At 40.2% G+C, this 26,756-nt stretch overlaps 2 protein-coding genes and 1 long non-coding RNA gene across 10 annotated transcripts in view; 2 read left to right on the top strand and 1 right to left on the bottom strand.

The window, feature by feature from the left end:
- Positions 1-5,470, top strand: part of ADCY5 (adenylate cyclase 5) — a 190,674-nt gene extending 185,204 nt beyond the window's left edge. For 3 of the 6 annotated variants that reach the window (XM_081005708.1, XM_081005712.1, XM_081005710.1), the window contains 2 exons: positions 955-1,030; positions 4,455-5,470. In XM_081005708.1, the coding sequence (XP_080861834.1) occupies positions 955-1,030; positions 4,455-4,633 (255 nt within the window). In that variant the 3' untranslated portion in view covers positions 4,634-5,470. Of the gene's footprint in view, positions 1-954; positions 3,937-4,454 lie in introns of those variants that run through there. The other 3 variants (XM_081005709.1, XM_081005713.1, XM_081005711.1) reach the window with 3 other exon arrangements.
- A 2,099-nt stretch (positions 5,471-7,569) lies between these two features.
- Positions 7,570-26,756, bottom strand: SEC22A (SEC22 homolog A, vesicle trafficking protein). 3 transcript variants are annotated; one of them, XM_081008891.1, is made up of 7 exons: positions 26,619-26,756; positions 17,703-17,906; positions 15,257-15,420; positions 14,046-14,240; positions 11,832-11,950; positions 9,445-9,510; positions 7,570-8,144 (listed from the first exon to the last, which is right to left on the bottom strand). In XM_081008891.1, the coding sequence occupies exons 2-7, from the start codon at positions 17,882-17,884 to the stop codon at positions 7,944-7,946; spliced, it is 927 nt and encodes a 308-aa protein (XP_080865017.1). In that variant the 5' UTR covers positions 17,885-17,906; positions 26,619-26,756; the 3' UTR covers positions 7,570-7,943. The 3 variants fall into 3 exon arrangements, with proteins under 3 accessions (XP_080865017.1, XP_080865019.1, XP_080865018.1); XM_081008893.1 differs by having other exon boundaries at positions 7,570-7,991; XM_081008892.1 differs by lacking the exon at positions 26,619-26,756 and adding an exon at positions 26,332-26,485.
- LOC308479546 lies at positions 8,153-11,370 on the top strand. The gene is made up of 2 exons (XR_013987723.1): positions 8,153-8,267; positions 10,327-11,370. It is a non-coding gene; the product is annotated as an uncharacterized lncRNA (long non-coding RNA).

Here is a 26,756-nt window from a genome sequence, read left to right as displayed (position 1 = left end):
CTAAAACTTTTTTTCTCTCTTATGAGTATTTACACAAGCCACTAGTAGAAGTGAGAAGTAATCTATATGTACATTTTATGTATTCTACTTGGGGGTAGATATTTACCACCCCAAGCAAAAACTTTTAACCAAGCATACAAAATATGGCAGCTGACACATGAAGTCACTTCAGATCCATGTAACTTGTCCTCCTTTCTTACTTTACATATTTCATGTTTTATCCAGCTTAGTGATTCATCTCTGTGTTGGGGGTAGGGGGTGAAATATGAAGGAATCTATGTTATCATGTAATATGGAGTCCAGAACAGAGCTCCTTGTGAACCTCTGCATCTGTTTCTTCTTTTGTAAACCCCCCCCCCGAGTATTTTCATGTTGTTCTTGCTGAGCAATAACCAGAAGATGGGATAATTCACCTTGCTCTGATCCAGAGATACATACCTATGTGATACTGTGCTTTGAACACTTAGCCACCTAGTACGTTATTCACGCAGTTATAGTCCACACTGTTTATTATCTCTTTGAGAGAGATGGCCCAATTTCAAGCTAACATGGATCATGCTCACAGGGTGGGAAGAGAATGGGAAACTTGATCCAGTCTCTTGTCCTCTACAACAGGTGATTGGCATTGTCAAAGCTGAAAAACAAGATACTGAGAGAAACCAAAATTGATAGATTCACCTATTCCTTCTCCTTACTCACATGTCTCTGACTTGCCATTGTCCTTTTAGGAGCCCAAGGGGACGTGTGAATACTATGAGTCTTTCTCTGAAATGATCTGAAATTCACTTTTAATGTCATCAGCCCTTTTTCTTATGGGTGCAATCATAGTAATTTTTAGTGAAATGACAGTGCTTCTTCCATCAGCGCTGCTTGAGAATACCAGACTTGTGTTGAATTGTGTCAATTGCAATTTATTCAACTCTTTTCTGATCCATTCTTTTTAAAACTCCACAGGTGACCACAGACATGTACCAAGTTTTAACAGTCAACAACTATCAACTAGAATGCCGAGGGGTTGTTAAGGTCAAAGGTAAAGGAGAAATGACCACCTACTTCCTAAACGAAGGCCCCCCACTGGCAAGTTAACAGCAGTGGGCAAGAATGACTCAAGAATGGCTCAGTTTGATTTAAATACAACGAGTTGGTAAAAAAAATCTGCTGCTGCTTAGCAGCGAATCTAATACCAAGGCACAGTTGAGTATTTCATATGATGCCTTCCTAGCAGGAGTGTGTGCAAGAAGTGGGGGAGGGGGGGACACAGTTTGGGCTATGTGGCACACCATTCGGAAGTTACCTAGCACTGCTGTGGATTTTTTCTAGGTTGAGTGTAAATGAATTGACCAAAGATTTTTTGCTGAATGGAATTCGAAATGAAGACGTGGATTTGAGATCTTCAGTGAGGCTGCTACACAGGACTTAAGATATTTAAGTATTTATTTGAAGCAACACAATGTTTTTTACTTGGTTGAAGGAAAGTTTGATTCATTGCAACAAACGGACAAAAAGGAACAGCATTACTCTGGAAAGGCTGTGCAGTCCCATAGTATTTCTGGTCTATGCTGTTAACTCCTTGAAGTGTGCCACTGTTCTCTTATTAGCTGTTTGAGTGGACTTTTGAAATTAAAAACACCACCCACGATTGCTCTACAAAAAGGGCCTTTTTTAATGACATCACCAGTAATGGTTTTTTAATGGAAAAGATGCCTTGTTATGTACTCTTGCCATCCCTACCCTTACACAGATAGGAGGTTCCTTCTTTTTACCAGAACTGATATACTGAAAGCGAAAGGAGAGAAATAGTTCTTAAGGTGAGGGGGAAATGATGCTTCAAGCATATTTATTAAATGAGGAGGCCTTCTCACTTCTGTTCAGCATATTTTGGTTTACACATGAAAGACTAGCTGCCAACGTGAAACACATGGAGAAACACAGGGAGATTTCTCTGAAATGTGTAGGGTTGTTGGTTTTGAGGTGCAGTTTTTTGTATTTTTTAATATGGAAGATTATGAGATCTAAGAAACACACCAAAATTCTATATTTTGAACGTTCTGTGTATTAAACAGTTGCCCCAATGGAGCAACAGCGATCTATGTGTAGCTCTGTTGTAGTGAAGTTCACAGAACAGCTGTTTGAAGGAGACTCATATCCAGAACTGAGCACCCAGCAAAGCACCTGTCAACTGTTAGGCAGGACAAGAGCAGGGGCACCTTGACACAATCCTGAATCCCTTATCAGGCAGTCAGCTCTTGACACAGAAGCTGATAGTCACAGTTAGGAAGAAGGGAACGAGCACCCAGGCTGAGTTCAAGCACTGTCGGAAGGTTGATCAGGGCTATGGGATGTTTCTGCCCTGCAGCTCTGTTTGTCTCCATGAGTCCAGCAATGGGTGTGAAGTCTTCTGCTGAGCTCACAGTTCTTTGGATCGGACGCCAGGTACATTGGGAGGTGTACATAAGCTATAGAATTGTGTGATATTCTTTTCATTATCTCTGAGTTGCAGACTTGGCAGTTTTCAAATAAATATTGTACAGTCCAGCAAACAAGCTGAAGTAATAATAATAATGCAGGGGCTCAAGTTTGATTTTTTAAAGAGGAAATAAAGTGAGGAAAACCTACAGTTAGACAGAGATGAAATAGGAAGAATGAGAACAGCTGTGCTCATTCCTAACGTCAGAGGGAGCTGAATGCAATAGGTAAATTGTGTATTCAAAATTCTGAAAGTTATTTGACCAAGGGTATTAAGCCTGAAGCCACTTCAAGTGTGCCTCTGGACAGTAGCATAAGAGGAACAACAATCAAATCAAGAATTTCTTTTTGAAAGAATGTTTACAGTTTATGTAACAACTGCCTGTACAAGTAAGTGCCGCTGAATATTACCTAGAAATTTTACTCTTCTGGATTGATATTGTGGGAGCTGAATTCCATTTCATATATTATGAATTTCAGTTTGAAGACTTTGGCAAGTTTTTTTTCCATAATAAAACATACGTATTGATTGATTCTCTAAAGATATTGATGTGGCCTATTCTCCTGAACAATACTTATTTTTTTAAAAAGAGGGGGACTGTTAATAAATGTATAAGTGAGTTAAATACATTTTCAACTTTTAAAATCAAGGTCCCCTTCATATTTTATTAAAAAGTATAAAAGCATAAAAACCTATATTTTTATATTTCAGTAGGGGAAAACTTTTGATATTGAATTTGGCAATTTCAAAAATGACTCAAACATTTTGACACATACTTTTTCCACTCTTCTCAGGGCAGAATTTCCATTACCTAATGATTACCCAGCACTGGCAATTATGACATTGGCGAGGGGGCGGGGGTTAGTGTCACCTTTGACCAAAAAATAAGGTAAAATCCATGGTCTCAGTGATATGTGTAATATTGCTATTAAACTGTTTCAGACTAGAGTGTCAGTAGCATCCCACTTTCCTTTCATCCCCTCCCTTTCTACTAGGGCACACCCTTGGATAGTATAGTTGCCGGATTCCTAGAAAACTGCCAAGTCTGTCCTTGTACTATATTTTTGAACCTTTTCAAGAAATGCCATTTGATTTGCAAAGGTCTTTATTTACACAGTACTGCAGCTTGTTCTTCATCACCTTCCACCCTTCATTCTTACCGTCATTTACCACTTCCAAATTTTAATTAATAGCACAATATAGGATCATTTTGTTTTAGGTTTGCCTCCTGCTTTGAAATGTGCATTCTTAACATTTGAGCAGACCACCTTGCGCAATTGTGTTGTCAATTCAGTTTTCAGTTACCTGTATCTCTGACTGTGATTGATGACTGTGTCAGGATCATTTCAAGGGGTATGCAGTCTTTTTTCTGGCTCTTGCAAAAGGTGATACAGTTATGATTTCCCATGGAAATTGCAATCTGTTTAAGTAATTTAACAATTATATTAAAACACTGTTTCACTTGTGAATGTTTCTATTTATTCATTAGAGTCTGGTTTGTTTTTTAAAAGCTACAAAAGTAGGAATGTAATTTAATGTTTTGTGGCGGGAGTGACAATAGAATTTTGTGCATCACAACGGTATGATTCATCAGTTCAGTAAGGGCAGCTCCAGACTTGTGTAACTTGTCCCAACAAATAGTCCTGCTCACGTATGAATTTCTGGATGATATTTTGTGCCTGCTGCATCACAGAAAGAAGAGAAAGGACTTTGTACAATGGTTTCTCTTCACTTCTCTGCAACTGGATGAAAAATGGTAAAATATTCAGATGAATACAGCGAAGGTGGTTATTAATCTCAGCCCCTCGGTTCTAAATGAAGGAGCTGATTGGGATATTTCATTTGTATGTCAGATTCAACAAAACTGTATTTTAGGGAGAACTTTGGCAGCTGGAAGCAGTAGGCTGTGGTCTAGTCCTACTCAACTAATTGAGCTAGTAGTTTTGTGTGTGTGCACAGGAGCATAGCCATCTGCATTTAAATACAGGTCTGGGAAATTTAGTACAGATGAGCAACGTGGTGCAGAATTGGATTTACGTAGAAGTGCCCAATTCAATCTATGTTACCTGTGCATGTAAAGGAGCCTTCACCCACATATGGATCTCCTTCACTGGAATGGTAAGTCTCTTCTGTTTGAAATTATGGTGCTTGGCTGTATATTGTTAGGATAAAATATTCTGAAATCAACTGGTTATATTTTCCGATCACTGTAACATGTTTTCTTCTGTTTTAAGATAATAACACAGGTGCCCAATATCTCTGAAGGTAGTCTCTAGATATTGGGAGGGAAGGTTGCTGGCTCAACAATAAGGGAGAAACTCATCCTGAACTCATATTGAAGTCATCAGTGGGGTCCCTGCATGCTGCTTTTCCTTGTGCTAGTCCCTGTTAAGATGAGTGGGGAAAGCAGACAGGCAAATTGCCCTTAGTTGTTAATTTTGCAAGCACAGTGGTGGTCTCCAGCACAGATGAGGAACATTTTAGATGTTCCATGCGAGCTAAGAGTATGGTCATGAGCGCGATGTGCACTTAGAAAGCATGGGAGCCATTACATAACACAACATTAGGGGGATTGCTAGATATAGATCTTTTCAGTTAGGATAATTAAATCATTTGGTATTGCATAACTCTCAGCATCTTTCCTAATTCCGCGCCCCCCCCCCCCCCCCCATTGGGCTACAGTCCAGCACGGTCACTTAATGGGACTTACGATAGATAACACTGTGTTCTGTGATGGGATTTTTTTTAATCCTTAAACAAATTCTGCTAGCTTTTCACCCTTGGATTGCGTGCCTGCAATATGCATCTGTAAGCATGTCAGTGCTTCTAGTCACATGTATGAAATCCAAGATGAAGGCTTACTACTTTTTGGAGAAGTCAGAGCCTCAGCAAAGTTGCATGCCCTGAACATCTTCATGCTCAGGCCTTGGGTATGACTCTTTACAGACATGAAAGTATTTAGGGCAGGCTCCAATTGCCTATAGTGCTAGCTGTATCCACCACCCCACAGTATATATCATTAATGTCCCAATCTTGAAGTGTTGGCTGTGATAAACACCTTCATTTAAAAAAATCCACAAAGACCCCCGTGTAAGTTGCAGTGACCTCACTTCAGAAGTCTTGACCATCTTATAGCTGCTTCTGCATTTATTTATACAGCACTTTTATTCTACAAAGCACTTTACATTTTCATTGAAATGATCAATATTCCCATTTTGCAGCTAAGAAACTGATGCCCAAAGTCATCATACGCAGTGTCCCATGGCAACCAGAGTGAGTCTTTCCCTCATTTGGCAGGAGGAGTTCCTTTACTTGTATTTTAAATTATCATGAAGGTAAAGAAAACATAACATACAAGAACAGCAACTAGACTAGGGCAACTGGAAGACCCAGTTTAGGACTCTTTGTATGCCTATCATGATAAATGAACAATTTGTGTGTATCGTTATTAACGTTTGGGTCTACAACAAATATACTTGGGCTACTTCACACATTACTTGCATGTGGTTTCAAAATAATGTCTGAACTCCAGATCTAGGGCCTGATCTGCCTCTACCCACACCCCCAATAAGCTTCATCCATTTTGGCAGCAGTGGCAGAAAGAAAAAAATAGACCTATTACTACAGTGGGTAGAGCTCACCACTCTGATGTGGGTGCAAATCTCCCTAGAAATCATTTGATGAGCAGGGAGAGGGTGATTAACCCTTCCTCTGCTGATCTATGTAGATGATGGAGCGCTTATGTGTACATGCAATGGTTTTGGGTGGCCACTGTCCAGAGGTTAGTCAAGGGTGAAAATTGCCGCTGGGACAAAAACATTCAGCCACTTCTGGGGTACAGCATCTAATTCGAGGGCAGGGGTGTTCCAAGTAGTGCGGGAGTATACCGATTGGGTAGTCTCTGCCCACTCAGTATTGTCCTATAAAATAATGCTTTAGAAGTTATTGTAGTGCGTAAAGCAGCTTAGGATTCATAGTAAAACTAAGACTAGACAATATTGTTGCCTACAGAAAAAAACTACCACTTTTATGTAGGTGACATCTTACAATTAAAGACTAGGAGGATCATAAAACATTAGAGATGTGGTAGGTAGGACAATATAACTTCAGTCTGGCATCATCGCTTTCTTGCTAGAATCTCTACAGAAAGTTTTCACACTGAAAGCTTGGGGCCTAGATCAGTGGGAGTAGATTGTAGAGTTTATTAAATGCAAGCATAAACATAGAACAGGCTTCTCTTGAATCTTAAGTTTGTCTCTGAACCCCCAGCTGCTAAAATCCGCACAAACCCTGAACGACTTTTATCTGGACATGAGGAAACTTCTGCAACTACCTTCATTGCGAAGGCATTTTGTTCTCATGGCTGCTACTTAACATACAGGATGCAATGCAATCCAGCAGGTTTACTTTTCTCATTAAGGTGAGATTAGTAGGGTTGTATCCAGTCATAATCCTCAAAATGAGGAAGGCTCATTGAGTCAGCAAAGGTGGCCACCAATGGAATAGGGAAGGAAACATGGGGTCCCCCCCCCAATCTCCCTCGCTGCAGCTAACCCAAAATCTGCTCCAGAGGGTTAGAGGAGGGTGGAAATGAATAACCATCACCCTCCCTCATTGGTCTGCTGATGGCAGGCTATTTTGGTCCACTGTAGGATTCTGTCAGGTTGCTCACCTCTTCTACAATAGATCTGTTGTCCACAACCAGTACTTTTAATTTCCTTTGTTCCCAGAACAGTTTTCTTAGACAATTAAATTGAAATTAGTAGAAGTTAGGCTCTTTCCTAGATGAGGCTAGTCAACTTCTTTTCATCCTTCAAGCATTAGAGAAAAGCATTAGAGATTGCTATTGGGGCTGCAGAAGAGAGAGGTCACTTTCCAAATTTCTTTCAAAGCAAATTACACAGAAAAAGTTGGGGAGGGGTAGAAACAAAGCAATTCAGAATGAGCACTGCACTAGATGGTAGGCCTTTGGGGCCCAGGAACTAATCCCCATGAACAGATGGTTCTGGGTTAGATTTTAATTAAGGAAAATGCAGACACACACCATTAAACTCATGTGCATCCAATAATCTCGCATTTAGAAATTCATTCATATTGAACAGTTTGTTAATATGCAACACCATCCTTTTATTTCAGCCTTTTCTACTATCTCACAAAGGCAAACCTGGTATGGGACTGAAGGAATCACTTGATATGCAGAACAAGCTCCTTGCCATTTTCATACTTCTGGATGTGGAATTTTCATGCTGCCCCTCCAAACTTCTCACGTTGCCCTTGAGGTACATTCTCCTGCACAGGGTTTTCATTTGTCCCGCAACAGGGTCCTGAACCATTTCCAGCTCTTCTTTGAAGAAGAATTTCTCTGTCATTAATGCCCTAAACTATGGGAAGCGTCTATCTTGCAGAAAAGTGTTTCATTCCTGAGAGGAATACTGCTTGGATCAAGTTTGCCTTGAGACTTGCTGGAGGACAACCATCACACATTGTAATCAGGGGCCTTCCCTTGTGGCTGCCTCAGTCGGATCTGTAACGTTGAAAAAGCGCTCACAGTCACATGAAAAAAGATCTGCCAGAGGTTGCGTAGTTCATAGAGATACATGTTGCATAGGCAGATTAAGCCAAAACTTAGGAAGGATTTGATGTTCCGCCAGCCTGTGCAATACACAAACAGATAGCACTGCAAAGGGAAAAAAAGTCACAAGGATGTAAGTAACCTGTTGAATTTTCTCATATTTCTATAGCAAGCGGCATCCAGCTAATGTGCCAAGAGACTTCTTTCATACCTTTCCACTCAACAAAGGTAAGAAGGGGAGTGCAAGTGTTACCTCCACAGTATGAGCTCCCGTGACAAAAGCTATGGCTTTCAATTTAAATCTACTATTTGCTGTGGCATTTTAATATCTTATCAAATTACCGTTGCCCAAAATTTGTGCAATCTAGTACAACCCTACCATAGGTGGAGGTATGATCCAATTTCTGAACATCTGTCCCGGCCCCCTGCATCTTGGAGATGCAGTTGAAGTCTACACAAGAGTCTTCTATGAGCCATATGAATCTTGTATAACCTCTTAAAAATAATAATAAATATTTAAAATAAATAAAATACCACAGCAGCTGAAAGTAAGCTGCCTGTTACCAGCTATTTTGATTAAATATTACCTGAAGCAACAAATATCTCCACTAAGAAGATACAATATGCTCTCGCAGGAAAGTTAGCATAAGCAGCTTACCTGCTTACTGCATGGCCATAAAATCATTAATGAAAATACAGAAATTTTCAGCAGGCCTGTGCAGAGGGTGTGGGTGACCAGGTACACTGAGCCTCAGGGTCTTAGCCAGGGGCCTCCACCAAGGACCAGGTGCTTTTTTGTTTGAGTTTATAACTTGATTCTAACAATACTCGGACCCTGGGCCTCAGACAAGCTCTGCATGCTAAGAAATCTTAACCAAAACATGCAGGCAACAATCTGTCATTCTGTCCCATAAATTCCAAAATAAAAGCCCAGTTTGACTTAAGTTATGCCTCATCAAGGACTAGTTTGTGTGATATTATGAGATAGCATCTGTGGGGAGGGGCAGAAGACGTTTCATATGCAGAAATTGCCAGATAGGGCTCAGATAGACCCTGGAAAAGCAGGGCCAATCTGTGGATACACTAACAGCTCCACAATAGGCCCAACCACCTTCAGTTTTCCCTGCCCAAAATTCAGATACTTATCTATTGTGACAATGTGGGGGAGTCAAGCCTCTGTTGCAATCCACCAGCTACGTACTTTGTAGACTTCAATGCAAATGCCTACAAAGGTTAAACGAGTTGCAGTACAGTTCACCCACTACCAACTGAACTCAGAAGGAAACTTTGAAATAAATCTATTCACACTCAACTAATTTTGGAAGGTATGAAAGAACATACCCTAAGTCAGAAAGGGATTACAACTTTTAAAAAATCATTCAGACTTGTAAGAGGAAGATCCTACCTGATATAAACAAGCTGCTGTGCCAAGGAAAAAGGCAATAACATAGCTGAGGTCCTCTCTGTCGCTCTGGGGGGAAAAATGGTCTCCTTATTTAGTAACCAAAGTGTCAGCCAAACAGCCAGCACTTAGGTCATGATAAATGCAAGGCAGTAAAACACATTTAACTGCATTGCTTAAGTAATAATAGCTAAATAGGTATGTCTACATTCATTTAGCAAAAATCAAGTGAGTATTGCCATCTGTTCACCATCAAATTAATGTTATTTTGCATTTACTGAAATTGGTATCTGAAATATTCCCACTAGACCACTTTTTCCCCAATGTACAACAGCTATCATTGGGGGAAAACTCTTCCTCTCTTTAAATGCAGATCAGCAGAGATCTCATTTTAAGACCAAATGGGGTACATGCGTGACAAGTGCTAAACTCCTCCCCCCCCCATCCATTTTTTATCTCCCTGCAGCCTGTCCCCGCCAATCTTGATTTTTCTCTAGCCAGACTAAGTAGAAACACTTGGAAATAAAAATTCAGGAGACAGACTATGAAGAGGAAAGCTAATGTAGGGCCTTAGCATCTCTCACAAATGTGCCCCTTTTTCTCTTAAAACAAGCATAATGTCCAGCCCATTTTCAGCGATTGCCACAGATCAACATTTAAAGAGACTGATCTGCTGCCATCACATGCATCCACTAGATGGTGCTCAGCTCCTGCAAAGTAAAAAATAAACGGGTAATGAAGAAAACCCACAAAGAAGTATTTACACAGATGGCGGCTAAATATTATACAATATACTTTTTCCTTAAGTTGTAATATCTAACAGTTGTATGAGCAGGAGCTTTGGATCTGGGAGATAAGGATTTTGGTTTGTTTCTCACATTACAGAAAACCTGACTTACCAGAACATGTGTGCACATAACAAAAGCAATTGTTACACACAAGCAACTATTTCTTAACTGAAATATGAGTTCCTTATGAGAAAATGAAAAGACAACAATGGCTGTTGAAGACCACTTTCAAAAGGAAGAACAATAAAGACTAGAATTGCATGCAAATCAGAAGGTTCTTCAATGATAATGGGAAAGGTGTAATTTCTAACTGTAATCTGTGGGCAATTATAGAGTACAAGTCAATATAACTTTATGTTACATGCTTAGTGGAATATTGAAAAATGAAATAAGACCTCAAGGACATCTCATTTGTTATAACCGTTGCATGGGTAGTAATAACATTCATATATTACTTTCGTATTATATTATAATTTAGTATCCTGAGCCAGAAGAGAAACCCAGAATAGTCTGTGTATAGTTCAAAATGACTTTTCGAAAGTGTATTTTAAATTTCACTGAAAATATTTACATTTTAATTGAAAAGAAAAAGTGATGCAATTCATCTGAAATGGGACTGGAACTCACACCTGCCATTTAGCTCAGCTGGTTAGAACATGGAACTGATAACTTCATAAGGGCCAGCTGCAAATTCCTGCATTGCAGGGGGTTGGCCTAGAATCCTCTGAGTCCCTTCCAAATCTATGATTCTAGGAGCTCCCAATGTGTAGTGCAGTCCTCCAAAACATTTTCCCAGAGTGGAGAACATAGGAAAGAACAGTTCTAACTAGTGCGTCCAGAGCTTTAGCTTGGATTGCTGTAAGTGAACAGTAGAACTTCCCAGATCCTTCTCTCATCATCTTTCTATGATCCTCTCAATACAGAATGTATTTGCAGCAATCCTGTGTTCTAAAGCGATTCACTGAGAGAAGGTACTCCATCATGGATTTCCCTGATGCAAGAGAACAGTTCACTGGCCATGTGGATCAACATCCCCACAGAAAGCTGCTTGTCCCCAAACAACCTGTCACATGATTCAGTGCTATCACACTGAGAGCTTTCTCCACCACCAGCAATGAATGTCGTTGACATCCACGGCAGGCAGGCAAACTCACCATGTAAACGGCCCAGAAATGATGGGGTGGTCAGAAACACACCAGAGAAAACCTACTTCTGTTGTAAAGTTTAATAGCTAGACCAACTCAAAGAATCTTATTAAAGTCTACATGTAAAACATTCTGGACTTCTCTACTGGCTCAGCTTCCCTACAAAAAAAAGCTAGTGACACAGGTCTGAAACATGTCAGTAACAGAAAGATATATTGCTCCACCAGCTGAGATGTCAAACAGCTTAGCTCAGAAGGACAAACCCAGCCTGCAGGCCATAGTTGCCAGCCCTCTGTGGGAAAAGAGGAGTTTCTCCTTATCCAAACAATATTCAGAGAGTGATTTAACTCTACCACTTATTGCAAGAGCATTTTTAAAAAAGAAATTGATAGGTAAGTCTTCCAAGACTGGGCTTTTGTTTTCCCCTGCTACAAAGTCATAAACATTGCTACAGTACCTGCAGAAGACTCTCTATGGCATGAAAACCACGAATTAAATTCAAAGCCCCACATAAAAGGCTGAGTAGAAAGGAAACAATCCCTGACAGAGTCACAGGTTCCAGTCGCTGGTGAGGGGCTGGAAGGCAGAGGGGAAAAAACACTTATCAATATTTAAAGATGTGTTCCTTAATGTTTGAGCAAAAAATGTTAATGCTATTTTTCAGTGTCTTCCTGCTCAAGATTCTGTAACTTAAACGAGAAAATACTCATAAGCTTAAGAGACTCCTCCATTTTGAACTGAGTACGTGCTTAGAGAATATATAACAGCAAGCTGAAGAAGCATAACTTCACAGAGCACATTGGAAAAAATATATTTTGCAAGAGCAAAAACTGAAACTCTCCAAAGCCTGGTTAAAAATAAGTTTTGAACTAATGCACCCAAGTTCTTCAGTATTAGGCTTAGATTGTGGGAGCACAGCTGTAAATTTCCAAAATGCAGAACGAGCTGGTGAATTTAGTCTTCAATTAGCCACTGAGTAGTTAAGTCTCACCCTTGAAATAGGGCTCTCAGAGTTTGCTTTTCTGCTCTACTAATGCATAAGTTACAGCTCTTAAAGAATGATTTATAGCAGACCCTAAACATGCTTACTCAGAAGTAGGGGCTCAATGGTACTTACGTGCAAGTAAGTAAGTGCACAGAAGTTGACAGCCTGGTCCTTTTCCATATTTTTAAATGACAGCAATGTGGAATATTACAAAAAAATGAAAAGTAATATACCCATAATTGGTATTCTAGGAGGCAATGAATGGAGTCCATTCATCTCCTAAAAGTCTTCCAAAAACTATTGTCAGTTTAGCCTTCTCCAGCACTTTTAGCCCCTTAATCAGACACTCCTTTGTTTCTCACAAGGAAGTCCAATTGATCCTAATGGACTTCCTCCCAAGTAAATGTACATAGGCATAGTGCCTTAGTGTATTTGCTAAATGGGCACTGTGAAGCAGAAGGAGAGGTAGGCTAAGTATGAAAACTTCTAGCTTCACTGGCAGATCCACAGAGGGGCCCACTGCACAATTCTCTTACAAACTATATTGACGCTAAAAGATGCGGAGGAGGTGGCTGAAAGTAAGCATTTATGCAGACATTCAAAGGTGCTACTGGAGAGCCAACGGTACACACAAATGTCTGCCAATTCATAGTGAATGTGTGTACAAGCAGTTACTGTGCTATTCCGCAACAAGTGACAGAAAATGAATATGAAAAAACAGGGCAAAATCCACAGTAGTCTAGGCAACACAGAGAGAGTGACAATGAGGTTACTGAACCATATTTAAATCATTCTGTTTAAATCAGTGAAGTGTAAAGGTGCCAACAATGAAGTTAATGAGCTGGAACATTAATATTGAGAGGGGTGTCATTCCATGTTGTTTGCATTGAACAGCTGCAGCAGAAAAAGGCTCTCCAAAGCAGTTCATAAAGTCAGAGAAAGCACAGCAGCGACAAAGGGAATTTCTCCAGAAGAAGAAAACTAGACTGTGTGAGCATCATTGTTTCCAAACTCTGGAAGGAACACACTAATCTGCGCACAGCTTAGCTGTTGTTTGGAAGAAACATGTTTTTTAAAAAATACAGATTTCTATTCTGCATGTATTTTACTCTAAAACAAACATGTCGGAATAAACAGATTATATGAAATAACAATTTCCATCAAACCTCAGTGAGCTTCATAGTTAGAGACTGGCTTCCTCCCTACATTCACGTCCATCGTTCTAATCCAGAATCACATATTCTAGAGACAAGTGAAATTTTGCAGTGGCTTTTTACTTATATTCACAAATTCAAGCTTGTTGATTGTTACAAGAGTGGAATAATATGGTGGAGCCATTAGCAAGACCTCAGATTTAGCAAAATTTTAGGATCAAATTAGATATGTCATTTGACCTTGAGGGAAACAATGGGACCTTTCCTCCCACTGCAAACTGAAGGTGCTGTGTTGTGGGTGGGAGAGATTCTAATCAGGAAAGCAGCAGGGGCAAAGGGTTAAAGTAGTCTCTCCATGCCACAGTCCTGATCCAGAATAGGCCCATTGCAATGCCCATTTATTTTATTTTAAGACAGGCTAAACAACAAGAATGACATCTAGTTTGGTCCCAAGATTTACAAGACTGGTATAAGCAAATTGCTCCAGTTTTGAACCTTCCAAGCAAAATTATGTTTAAGGAAACAAACTCACCTGTAGATATTTTCCCAGTACCTTTGTATTCTGGAAGAGGTACATGTGGATACCCATTGGCTGAACCCAATTCAGACAAGGAAATTTGATAAGGTGGTCTCAGCCTGATTTCCGTCTGCATGTCAGCAAGGTTTATCTTTGTCGACAGAGACCGTGGGTTGTTATATCTCTGCTTGGTTCTCTGAATGAAATTATCTGTGTAAAATTAAAACAAAACCCCCTTAGACATATGTTAATAAAATCATCTGAGACCCCATGGCTTTATGGGCAATATAAGTCTCTGAGACACATTTAAATTCATTATTTGGAATTCTTACATCCATTGTGGAAGGTTTTAATATTGTTGCTACTTTCTAACTAATATATCATGGGCTAATTAATTTTGCAGCACCAAAAAATTAAGCACTAGGAATCTAATTATAAATAAACTAATGACTCATGCACTGACAAGCCTGAAAGTAGGGCTAATATAATTAATGAATTGCATTTTGTTTAGCTTTTCATGCAATTCAGAATATATTCTTACAAAATAAAACAATAGCTTGTTCTGAAAACAAGCCTGTTTTACTTCGACACACATGAGAATTAACAGCATCCATAATGATGAACTTTCTTTCCCAACAAAAGCATACGACTATACATACGTAAGAGCAAAATACGTGCTTAAAGGGGAAAGCCTACAGGCTTCTTCATTTTCGACATATTCTTAGGGCATCTGGAATCTAACAAATTGGGGGAATCCCCAGCACAGCACACAGGGGGAGGAGAGGAGGGACTGTTGCATCTGGCAAGCTGAAATGCTTGCATACAGAACATATCTCATACATAACACAACAATGAATTCCACCCTGTGATTCCACAAAAAAATAATAATATCCTTCCTGGTTGTGGCATCACCTCTGCCTCCCTTCCTAGGAAGACCTACCTAAACCCACCGCTTCAAAATGTCATTAAACAGGTGAAAGCTCTCTTTTGTTTTTGTAAGGTGCTAGAAGAATGGGCTATATATCACAGTAAAGGTTTGTGGCTAAAACAGTGGTTATGTTTAGATTTTAACTGCTAATTTTATTGTGTCAGCTGAGTAATAATAATAAAAATGCTTTTTGTAAGCCACCTTGAACACTTTGGGGTGGAAAGATATGTTACAGTTATATATATATATAAGATCTAAAACAAGTCCATCATTAAAGAAAGTGGTGAATCCTCTTTACCGAACTCAATGAAACAGTATGGTCTAACAGCTGTATTTGTCTTCATCATGTTGTATGTGGTGATGAACTCCTTTTGAAGCTCATCCAGGAAACAGAAGGCCAGGACACTGGGGTAATTTTCAGTGCAGAGCATCATGTAACTCACTCCCAAGGAACTAATAAAACTACAAAACAAAACAAAACATTTTAAAATGTGTTTAATGTTTCAGAATTAAATTCATGCATCTACAGCTTGACTAGAGCAGCTCTCTGTGCTGTAAGAACAAGAAAAATGGCTCTGAGTGTAATGAAAGCATCATTATTCATGAGAAATTGTAACATTGTTTTCAAGAGGAAAGGGTCCCGGGTGTGTCCCACCACAAGTAAAAAGTAGAAGAGTACAAGGATTTTTCCTCTCTAAAGTGGGAAGAAGGAAACAGATCAAAGAGGGCAGGTGGCTTTCCCCTCTTTAACCTCTGAATGTTTTAATTATTGGTTGTGCATAAAAGGACATCTTCATTCCAAAACCCAAAACGAAAAAGCTCTTCAGAATTATTTTTATGAGCCAGAGAATGAAATCCTGCCCTAGCAATGATGCTTCTTCGTCAGTATTCTGTGATGGCATTACAGGAAATCATCAGAAGCTGGAAAACTCCCCAGATCTAATTGAAATTCTGGCATATGCTTACACTCTTTATTTATTAAACATTCTGTTAAAGCACTGCATTAGTTCATCATTCCTTGTGCAATTCAAAACAATAATTCTAGGACAATTTTAGGTGCATACTGTACATCTGACACTTTAAAAATAATTAGACTGATATACTGATATACTAAACACCAGAGATTTATCAAGAGTACTTAGGGAAGTTTGTTTATAAAGGTCAGTGCCAGAAATGTACACATCAGATAATAATACGAATTATCTAATTTTGAACTGTGAATATTGATTCTCTCCCCAACTCCATTTGCATCTACTTACAAATAATTCATTCCCCATTTGGTCTAGGGCCCACTTAATTATTAAGATCATGAAACACACAAACTGTAGCGCGCACACAAACTCATTTCAAATAAACCATTCCAAAGTATGGTTTTGGTACAAGAAAAATGAAGGCAATGAGAAAGGCTTGAAATTTATGTTTTCAGCTTAAAGATACACATGGTTTTATGGCTGCTGTACACTGCTGTAATTTAATCCAGATAAACATAGTCCATCTAGGTGAGCATAAGGCATGCTGGGTTTTTCTATAACCTACTGGACAAAAAGAAAGCACTGCCAACAAACTCATGGTCTTAGACAGAAAATATATTGAAGTCTGTAGGAAAATGAAAGAAAAACTATAGGCAGGAGTGACCCAACACTCAGCAGGTGAAGTCCCAACTGATATGCTTCAAAAACTAAAGGTAAACAACCAATGGAACAAAATGGCATAATGTGCTATGACATCACACTACTGCTCCCACCATGTGTTCACAGCATATTTTGTCCCATTAGATTCATTTCATAAACACTTCAAAGGAAAAGCATATCTGTTTCCAGAAGGGTAGTCCAAGGCTTGGCTGCCTATGATATACTAGGGTTTATGTCAGGCCACTATATCAAGATAATCACTTGATTTGCCTTCTGATTAGTCTGCCGTTATATGCCTTATACATCCACCCACATGGTTCAGCCTGGACACTGAGATCCAGCACCGAGGGCCTTCTGGCAGTTCTCTCACTGCAAGAAGTGAAGCAACAGGGAACTAGGCAGAGGGCCTTCTCGGTAGTGGCTCCCACCCTGTGAAATGCCCTCCCACCAGATGTCAAGAAGATGAGTAATTATATATCTTTTAGGAGACATCTGAAGGCAGCTCTTTTCCTATGTTTTTATATGTGCTGGAAGCCACCCAGAGGGGCTGGGACAACCCAGTAAGATAGGCAGGATGCAAATTATTGTTATTATTATTATTATTATTATTAAGCAATACTGAAACAATATTTATTTTACTGTATTTATAACAATTAAAATTTCATTACAATTAAAAACTGGGGAGCATTGAAGAGCTACATAAAACAGATTCTCCTCTCCCCACAAAAATGGGGATCCGAACAGACAAATTTAAAATAACTAGAAGACTGGCAGAAGAAAAATGTCTTAACCTCTTGTTTTAAAGATATCAGAGATGGGGCCAGTCTAACCTTCTTTGGGAGGGAGTTCCACAGTTGAGATGCTGCCACTGGCTCTGGCTCATGGCAGTGGAATGCAAAACAGGATCTCTGAGGATTACTACAATTTATGTGCGTACATATATGAGGAATGAAGCAGTTGTACAAATGCCTTCATATTTAAGATTTATGAAAATACATCATCATTTAAAGCTAACCTAGTTTCCCCCCCCCAAAAGCAAATAGTTGTTTCACTCCCTATTATAGCAGCCAACAGTTGTATGTGAAACAAGATAAAGTCCCAAATAAAACTTACTTTAGGTTATACAGTCCTGCATGAAGTGTGCATCTATCAGGAAGCTGAGAAAGTCTCTTTGCAATAGTTTTGAAGTATTTTTGGCAGTCCTGCACACCAACGTTTTGCTCATAATCAGTAGAAGCAGATAGAGGGAGTCCATCTCTCACACGGACCACCGAGGCAGACAGGATCATGGACATTGCCAGCAGGCACAAGGAAAATCTGAAACAGAACATACATATAGAGTTTGATTTACCTTTGCTTTCATTCACTACATTTCCAGTAAGTGTATTTCAGGGTTCTAGTAAAATCCCTGGTTCAACCTCTGAGAATATCCCATCTGAAACTCTGGAGTGCCACAACCAGACAGTGTACTATACACAAAACTGAGCTAGTTGGATCTGACTTCCTATGCACCTAATCCTATTTCTTATATTCATATGGCATTTAGCAAACCATCACAAAAGTAATTCTGTCTCCACAACTGGGGGAAGAAGAGCAATCACAAATTGTTCCAACCACAAAACTGCATCACCACTGAAATATATATAAGTGGGCCCTGCAACAAAATGTTGTAAAGTGTTTCTGTACAATATTCCAGCCAGCCATAGCCTCATCCAGGCTGCTCTATTCTGTTTCACCCACTTTTCCATTCACTCACTCACTCACTCACTCAATGAGTGACCACTAAGCATACTCAGCCTTAACTGAACTGTTTTGTGGAGACTGAATGTTCCCTAAGAATTTTTTGCTAAAGACTTTTGTATGTCTGCAAACATTGGGGTTCTCCTGAACATGCTGGTGCCTCCCCTCCTGTTTCACAGTGTCCTTTGCTTTGGCTGTCATCCTGCTTGCATTCATTTATAACTCCTGCAACAAATATTGCAGTGTGGAGTGCTCGTTCTAGCCAGCCAATCAATCATGGCCTATTCCAGAACAGTCCATTCCACTTCCCCTCCGCACTAGTTTGCATTCCCCAACTCCAGCCGTCAACCAGCATCGCATGGTACACTGAGCTGACTTAGCCTCCCTCCTTTAAACACAGAGCCTGCCAATACCTTCCTCTTTTGCTTTTGGGGCTACATAAGTTGGAGAATGAGTTTGCTCTTAGCATATGGGATTTGCTCCTAGCTGGATATTATTCCTAGCTGTGAGATATATGATACTTCATAATATGTGGAAAACAGGAAGAGCTTATTAAAACATTCATAATGCAGAAGGTATCTCTAGTAATAACTCATAGCAGGCATTTAAAATGCCTACTAGGCAGTCTTTTTGTAAAATATCCCAAACTGTAATTAAGAAACATTCAAGTTTCTCTTTAAAGTACTCATAAAACTAGGAGAGCATTGTGAAACTTACCAAACAGAATGCTTTTGGTATCTACAGACTCCCACAATTCCACTTGGGCACTACCCTAAAGTCGGTCAACCTGGAGAGCTGGGCAAGGATTATCACAGTTTGTGAATTGTCATCTGCACTGCTTCCCAGCTCCAGGGTTGCATGCTGTTCCCTGAAGATGCTGCAAGTACATTAAAGCAGCAGCACTCAAGTACACTCAACCGCATGTACATTTCTCTTTTCCCTTGGGAAAGGCCAGTGGGTGGAAGACGGATGTCAGCTGGAAAGAAGGTGGCAGGAGAATGATAGGCAGGGAGTGGGCAACTAAATTTTTTGACATAGCTGCCAAGCCAGCCCAAAATTGTAGATCAGATGCAAATATGTCACTTATTCACTGAATACCATAGTCTGCCTGCCCAATTTCTTATGCATAGTGGTACAAAACACTGCCCTGAGAATGAATAGTAGCAAGTTACTTTTAAATGCCATTAATGGAACAAAGCCACGTTTAGCTCAAACCACAGCTCATGAACCCACTTTTAACAATGGTTCGTGCCAAGCCAGTTTGCAACCATGGTTAGAAACATATTTGCAAATTGCAGTATGATACAGTACAGATGTAACATGGGTTAGCTTTGAAAATGAAAGGGAGAGGAAAATTCACATCCAAGAGGAGAAAGTTGTGTCTGAACCTATGGGGCACGCATGAATTCTTAAACCATTATGAATGATTAAGAAGGATTATGAATGCGCCAGCCAAAGTGTTTAACACAAAGCTATTTTTGTCAGCTTTTTTAAAGAAAACAATGGTTGCGCATGGAGACAGATGCAACTGGAAGTACCAGTGTATCCGTTCCTCGAAAACAAACTAAAGAAAATCCTCACAACACTAAACAGGTTCACACAATCCATGCTTAAAGTATGGAAGGAGAAAGCAGGTAAAGTGCCCCCAACCCGATTAATCCCCCTGGCCACCACCCACTATTCCACCATGCAGCCCACAGCTTCCAAACAAAAACATGGCAAGTCAAAGGTTTACACAGCCTAACATACTTCTACAAAAATGACAAACCCATACTAACACAAAAAATAAAAGACAAACTAGGGGAAACTAGGTGTCCCCTAGTTTGTATACCCTAGCTGACCCAACACCAACTGCACACCTTAAATAACCCAGCAGTCAAAGGACTCTGAACACCTTCGATAAACTTCTAACAACATAGGGACATAGCAAGGGGATGAAATCCACAATATACAAACTACTACTCAAGACGCTACAAAACTGTGTTCAAAACTCTGTTTAAACTATGGTCTAAACCACCTTTTAAGTCCATCTCAACCAAAAGAAGAGAACTGACTTTGAAACTAATTTATAGCTGGTACCTAACCTTGGGATGCGGGTGGCGCTGTGGGTTAAACCACAGAGCCTAGGGCTTGCTGATCAGAAGGTCAGCGGTTCGAATCCCCGCGACGGGGTGAGCTCTCGTTGTTCGGTCCCTACCGGTAAATGCTGGAGAGACTGCACCACTACAGGCACATACCTCTGAAAACAGAGACGTTGCATGTACCCTTGTTAACTAAGAAAATCCTTTAATAAAAACAAATTTTAAAAGGCAATGTAATGGTGTGTTCTGTAAGACACTAGAACTAGACTAGTTTTGTTCATGAGGCTAAAATAGTTTAACTGCACATCTGTCAGTATGAATGGCCTGTAATTCACAGATGCAACATGTGTTCCAACAGTTCACTTACAAGATTGCATACTGTATAAACAAATTTCCTACAATAAAAAAGTCCATGAGTTCAGTCTTAATACTATTCTACCTAGAAAGAGATTTTTCCTCCTATCCTTATCCAAATTTCCATAAATCAAAATTAATCTTACCTGTGAAAACAAAGTATAATTCTGGTGACCTTATTATATAATGCAATTTCTGTTATTTTGAAACAATTCTGCAACGTATAAAGCTAGTACAGAATCTCCTTTTCTCTCAGTAGGTTTTTGTATTTTAGGACCAGAGATACAAAACAAAACAAAATCCCAAATACTAGGGAACTGGAGGTAGTCCTTCACAGGACTAGATCTATTTTACAAAATCTTCCCTAAATCCTGGATAAACAGCATTCATTTCCTTTGAACTCCTATTTATGCAAAGGCAAATTAGTCACTCTTCCAAAAGATAAGCCTCCCTAAAACCGGCAAGCTGTTTTCCATGCATTACCAGATGATAGTAGCACAAAGCTGTATTTAGCTACAGCCCTATCTCATATCATTAGTCAAAGGGGTTCTAAGTGAAACCGTGCTCATACCTCATTGCATGATATAAAATGTGCTTGTGGATTAAATTCGCCTGTGAGCTGCTCCTCTATTATGTATATCATTTGAGAATGCTATTATCCTGTTATCTCCATCCTTACATCTTGCACTTTTAGAAATACTCTGGTTGCTTCCAGATGAACTGTTTATTGAGCATTTATCCTTATTAATATGCACAAAGATCGTGGGGAGGTTAGAAGATGTTGGCTACTTATCGAGCATTCATTTTGATTAATATACGGGGAAGTTACATGACATCAAGCAATCATCATTCTCCACTTTCCGGTGCATCAAATCACTTTCCTTATTGTGAAATGTCTGATTTGGGGGAAAGAGTGGGTTTGTCGTGCAAGAGTCCTCATCAACTTGAATTGCATAACTTGGATTTGCCAGTGTGTGAAATAATAGCAACAGTTTAAAAAGCTCCATAAGACTACCATATGCGCTGCTACCCACAAGTAGAGCTCCTACGAGTATAATCATCCCCATTGTTTTCTGTGGGGAAGACAGCTCCACTCAAGAGAGTGAGGACATCTTCGCAGGCTGCAGCACTCCATATTTGCTTTGGAGCACCACTCCTCAATCACATGGTCAGTTTCCTTGGCATTACACCTCCAAATGTGTGGCTAAATTGGCCTCTGCTCAGGGATAAACTATGCAATGTTAAATGTGTGTCTGACTTAAACTCCTCTTAAAATGTACTAACCATCCACTGGGGAGGGGACTGAAAATCACTGGGATCACAGCAGATGTGGAGCATTCTCCAGGTGTGCTCTCTGCATTAAGGGAAAGCTCCCAAAGTGCTGATGGGAACTTTACAGGTTTTCACGAAATTATTTCCATTGTAACTGCAAGGCAGAAAATGGGTAAAGTCTCCCTCCACATCTCCTCCATCCCAATATTTATCAGCCATCCAGACAGCTGCTAATAGCATTTTTTAAAAAATCTGTATGTTAAAGGCAAAGACTGCCATATCTAGTTTGCCCCTCAGAAAATGAAACATGCACAGCAAAGTGTTGAAGAAGCATTGCAAGTTGGTTCAGAGTAAGGGTGGCTTACATATCGGGATAGAAGAGGGTCCGGATATATATATATATATATATATATATATATATATATATATATATGAGTGATGGGAGACCCTAAAAGTTAAGCTGTCAGTAATCTTACAGAAATATATTTGGGTGAAAATATTTAGTACTCAGACAATTTCTATAAATTACTATCACAGTGTTGTCTAATGGTAGCGAAATAAGTTCAAAGCAAGATGAAAGAAAGGTGGCTTTTGCAGACTGTTGGGGGACATGTTTGTAAGAACAAAAAACTTATTGGTCACATATTCTGCTAATAATATAACAATATACTTAAGCTCATATTTCTCCAAACCAAAAATTAAGTTTAATAACACATTGTGTTCAGTGGGGCCTACTCCCTTGTGAGTGTGTTTAGGATTATGCCTAAAGGTTTTCTGAAACAACTATTCCTGAAAGAAAAGGGCACTGTTACAGCTATACTTCTATTTGCAACATACTGTACTGGAAAACTAAGGAGACAATTTCTTTTTCCATCTCTGAAAGAATGGTATAGAAAATTATGGGGCAAAGAAATCATGAATAAAATTACATAATGTATTTTTGTGTTAGAGAAGAGAAACAAAATTGATGTGTTTGGAGAAGAATGGAAATGGCTTAGAAACTGCGGGAATGCTGAACGAAGTATTATTAAGCAAAATCCTTTCCCTTATTATAAGGTTTCTCCTTTAGTGTCCTTATGTTTGTGTTTTAATGATTGTTTTCCTATTTAAATTTGAGATGTGTATGAATACATCCTTTTAGAAAACTTTTGGCTTTCTCAGAAACATAATAAATAAAGTAATGGGATGCATGACAATTGCTTTTAAAATAATACTGTGGATAGACAGCCTGTATTATGGTACATAGTGATACACAGAAGGCAGTAAATCATGTGCCAATACTGGCAGATATTACAGTTGTCTGGCTAACATTTTATTATGTTGTTCTTCATAAGCCCACATAGGCAAGTATAATGGCTGAAATCTGTTATTTAATAATGTGTTCAATTGTGTTGACTGGCAGTCCTTTCAGCAACCTAAAAGGGGCTTGCATTAACAACGGACTGTTATTTTATTTTTCATTATTTACAATAAAATAGGCTTGTAGTCAGCCACTTGCCTATTTGTCTCATGGTGACTAACGGTTGACTCCAAGGTCCCAGCTGAATCTTCATTGCTTTGAAGTTATAACCACAAATACAGCTGCCATAGCTCTTAACCATATTTTCACTAGGCTATGCTCACGTTTCCAGTCTCAATACCTGTATCTTGAAAGGTAGAAGACAGCCCCATATTTTAAGGCAAGGATAGGGAACCTGTAACTTACTATCCAGATGTTGATGGACTAGAACTACAGTTGTCCCTGACTGGCTGAGGCTCATGGGAGCTGGTATTCAACAGCATATGGAGGGCTATAGGTTCCCTATCTCTGAGAAACACCAAAGCTAAGATCATATGCACACTTACCTATGAGCAAGTCCCACCTAGAAGTCAGTCATTGTATTGCCAATACAGTGGTACCTCGGGTTACATACGCTTCAGGTTACATACGCTTCAGCTTACAGACTCCACTAACCCAGAAATATTACCTCGGGTTAAGAACTTTGCTTCAGGGTGAGAACAGAAATCGCGCAGCGGCAGGCCCCATTAGCTAAAGTGGTGCTTCAGGTTAAGAACAGTTTTAGGTTAACAACGGACCTCCGGAACGAATTAAGTATGTAACCAGAGGTAGCACTGTACAAGTTGGAGCCTGGATATCTGAAGGAGCATTTGCTTCCATACATACCTACTTGTTTGTTAAGATCATCAAAGGAGGCTCTCCTAATGGTGTCGCCACTGGCTGTGGCACAGAATGCGGCAACCTAAGCAAGGGCCTTTCTTGTGGTTGTATCCGGTCCACAGAACTCCCTCTGCCTTGAAATATGCTTGATGCAGATTGTGCTGGATTTCAACACCTGCTTCAGACTTAGCTCTTTACCTCAACCTTTGCTATTATTATTATTATTATTTCATTTTAATAACTGCTTGCTACGTAAGGACTTCCTAAGCAACTTGCAAAATTTTAAGAGCATAAACATAAAGCAGAGCATAAAATAAGGAAAAGTAACAATACATAACAATTAAAGAACCCTATATTCCATAAATCAGACCCAGCTTGAAATAGTATTTATTGCTGGCTGCAGTGGGTATAATTTTATAATGGTTTTAATATGTATTTTATCCTATTGTATTTTGTGAACCGCTCTGGTTTTACTTAGCTGAAGACCAATATATAAATAGCTTTAAATAAACTAACTCATTCTTTGGGACTTCCTTCTGAGTACATATACACAGGATTGCACTTAAAATCAAACTACGGTACATTTATCAATCCCACTGACAGTCAATAAAAATTTCAGAAGAGTCAAATGAAAAGTTTTTTATAGGACAAGATAACAATGAATCTCATGTAAACCACTGAAGGAGGAAAATTATTTCACTTTAACACCATTTTTAACACTGCAGCACCATTTATTTGCAACAACATGTAAGAAATAGAGTGATGTCTCCTTGATTGAACAACTTCCTCTTAGCAAACTAAGAGGAATACACTTGTAGCTTTTTGAGTTTACACTATAGAATAATGTTACCATTTGAAGAGAGTTGCATTAATGTAACCTCAGGGATACACATCTCAGAGTACCATATGGCCAAATCAGTAATTACCACAGTATTATTACATTCATTAAGCAATAACAGCATGCTCAAGAAGCTGAGGCCTAACCCACAGTGGTAAGGAAGAACTTCCTGGCATGTACTCCCTCAGGATGTGGTGGACTCTCCTTCATTTCAGGTTTTTCAACAGGCTGGATGGCCATCCATTAGGGATTCTTTAGTTGTGATTCCTGCATTGCAGGGGGTTGGACTAAATGACCCTTGGGGTCCCTTCCAACTCTTCAGTTCTATAATTCTATGATTATACTGTACCTTTGGGACACGGGTGGCGCTGTGGGTTAAACCACAGAGCCTAGGGCTTGCTGATCAGAAGGTCGGCGGTTTGAATCCCCGCAATGAGGGGATGAGCTCCCGTTGCTCGGTCCCTGCTCCTGCCCACCTAGCAGTTCGAAAGCACGTCAAAGTGCAAGTAGATAAATAGGTACCTCTCCAGCGGGAAGGTAAATGGCGTTTCCGTGCGCTGCTCTGGTTTGCCAGAAGCGGCTTAGTCATGCTGGCCACATGACCCAGAAGCTGTCTGCGGACAAACACCAGCTCCCTCGGCCAATAAAGCGAGATGAGCGCTGCAACCCCAGAGTCAGCCACGACTGGACCTAATGGTCAGGGGTCCCTTTACCTTTACTAACCACTTAATAACTTTCCACAGCCATACCTACAACAATTGCCCTAAAACGTCACAGCATTCCCCCCCCCCCAGTATTATATTAGGAAGGCTGAGGGAAGGATTCCCTCACCCCCTTTTATTTCAATAAATCATAAAGCAACAAACAAATAGTCTCATTAAATCCTCCACTAGAAGCACCCTGCATGGAAGGGCAAGGGGGGAAAACCAAAGGGCACCCTTCTTTTCCACAACTACCAAGAGGCCTTGCACTCAGAAATGCAGTTTTTAGTGGTAGGCCTAAAATCCTAAATACACATCCCTTCCCAAAGCTCATTATGCGAGAGCGCTTCATTCTCCAAATCCTCCCTAATACGCCTTTTGCCAAAACCCTAAAGGGGGGTATGCGAATCACAAACACACACCCAGCTACATTAGCTCAGGTATTTAAGGGCAGAGTCACTCCCTCTCCCCTCGCCCCCGCCTTGCCCTCTGGCACAGTTACAGCGCCTTGAATTGCTGCATGGCGGGCAAAACATCCAACAGCTGCAGCGTTTCCCTCCCACCCCTAGAGAGAAAACTTCCCCTGGTGAACTTCCACCTGGTCAAGGGGCTCTTGAGGCACAGAAACGCCACAAGGGAAGACCAAGCAGCAGCAACTGGAGGCCGCAGAGGTCCCCTCCCAGGTCTCGAGGGCCGTGCCAAAGGGCGCAGCAGTGGGGACGTCCCTGGGGAGGGAACCCTATGCCTGCTCCCTCCTCCACAGGAAGGGCGCACCTTCGCCCAGGCCCACAAAGACAGGGCCCGCGCTCCTACGGGCAAGCTGGCTCAGTTGCTAGGCAACCACTCGGGGCTGCAGCGAGCGCGCGGAGAGGGAATCGGAATTACCTTCCTTAATCGACCCGGCAGCATCCGTAGCCGGACCGCGGCTCCACAGCCTCGCGCATAGCGTTCTTGGGCGTCTTGACACGTCACACTCAGCAGCGCTCGCTTGTAGAATGCGACGTCACATGACGCCGCGTAAAA

Source organism: Podarcis pityusensis (assembly GCF_964106645.2).
Source record: "Podarcis pityusensis genome assembly, chromosome: 1".
Taxonomy (NCBI): domain Eukaryota; kingdom Metazoa; phylum Chordata; class Lepidosauria; order Squamata; family Lacertidae; genus Podarcis; species Podarcis pityusensis.
Note: the sequence above shows the minus strand (reverse complement) of the source record. Positions and strands in the feature narration are given on the sequence as shown.

Excerpts from the sequence above, each read along its gene's own strand:
- SEC22A (XM_081008891.1), bottom strand. The coding sequence starts at position 17,884 with ATGTCCATGATCCTGTCTGCCTCGGTGGTCCGTGTGAGAGATGGACTC. Across the intron at positions 11,951-14,045 it reads TACTGGGAAAATATCTACAG|CCCCTCACCAGCGACTGGAA; the intron begins GTGAGTTTGTTT and ends TCTGCCTTCCAG. Across the intron at positions 9,511-11,831 it reads CCATAGAGAGTCTTCTGCAG|AGCGACAGAGAGGACCTCAG; the intron begins GTACTGTAGCAA and ends TTTTCCCCCCAG.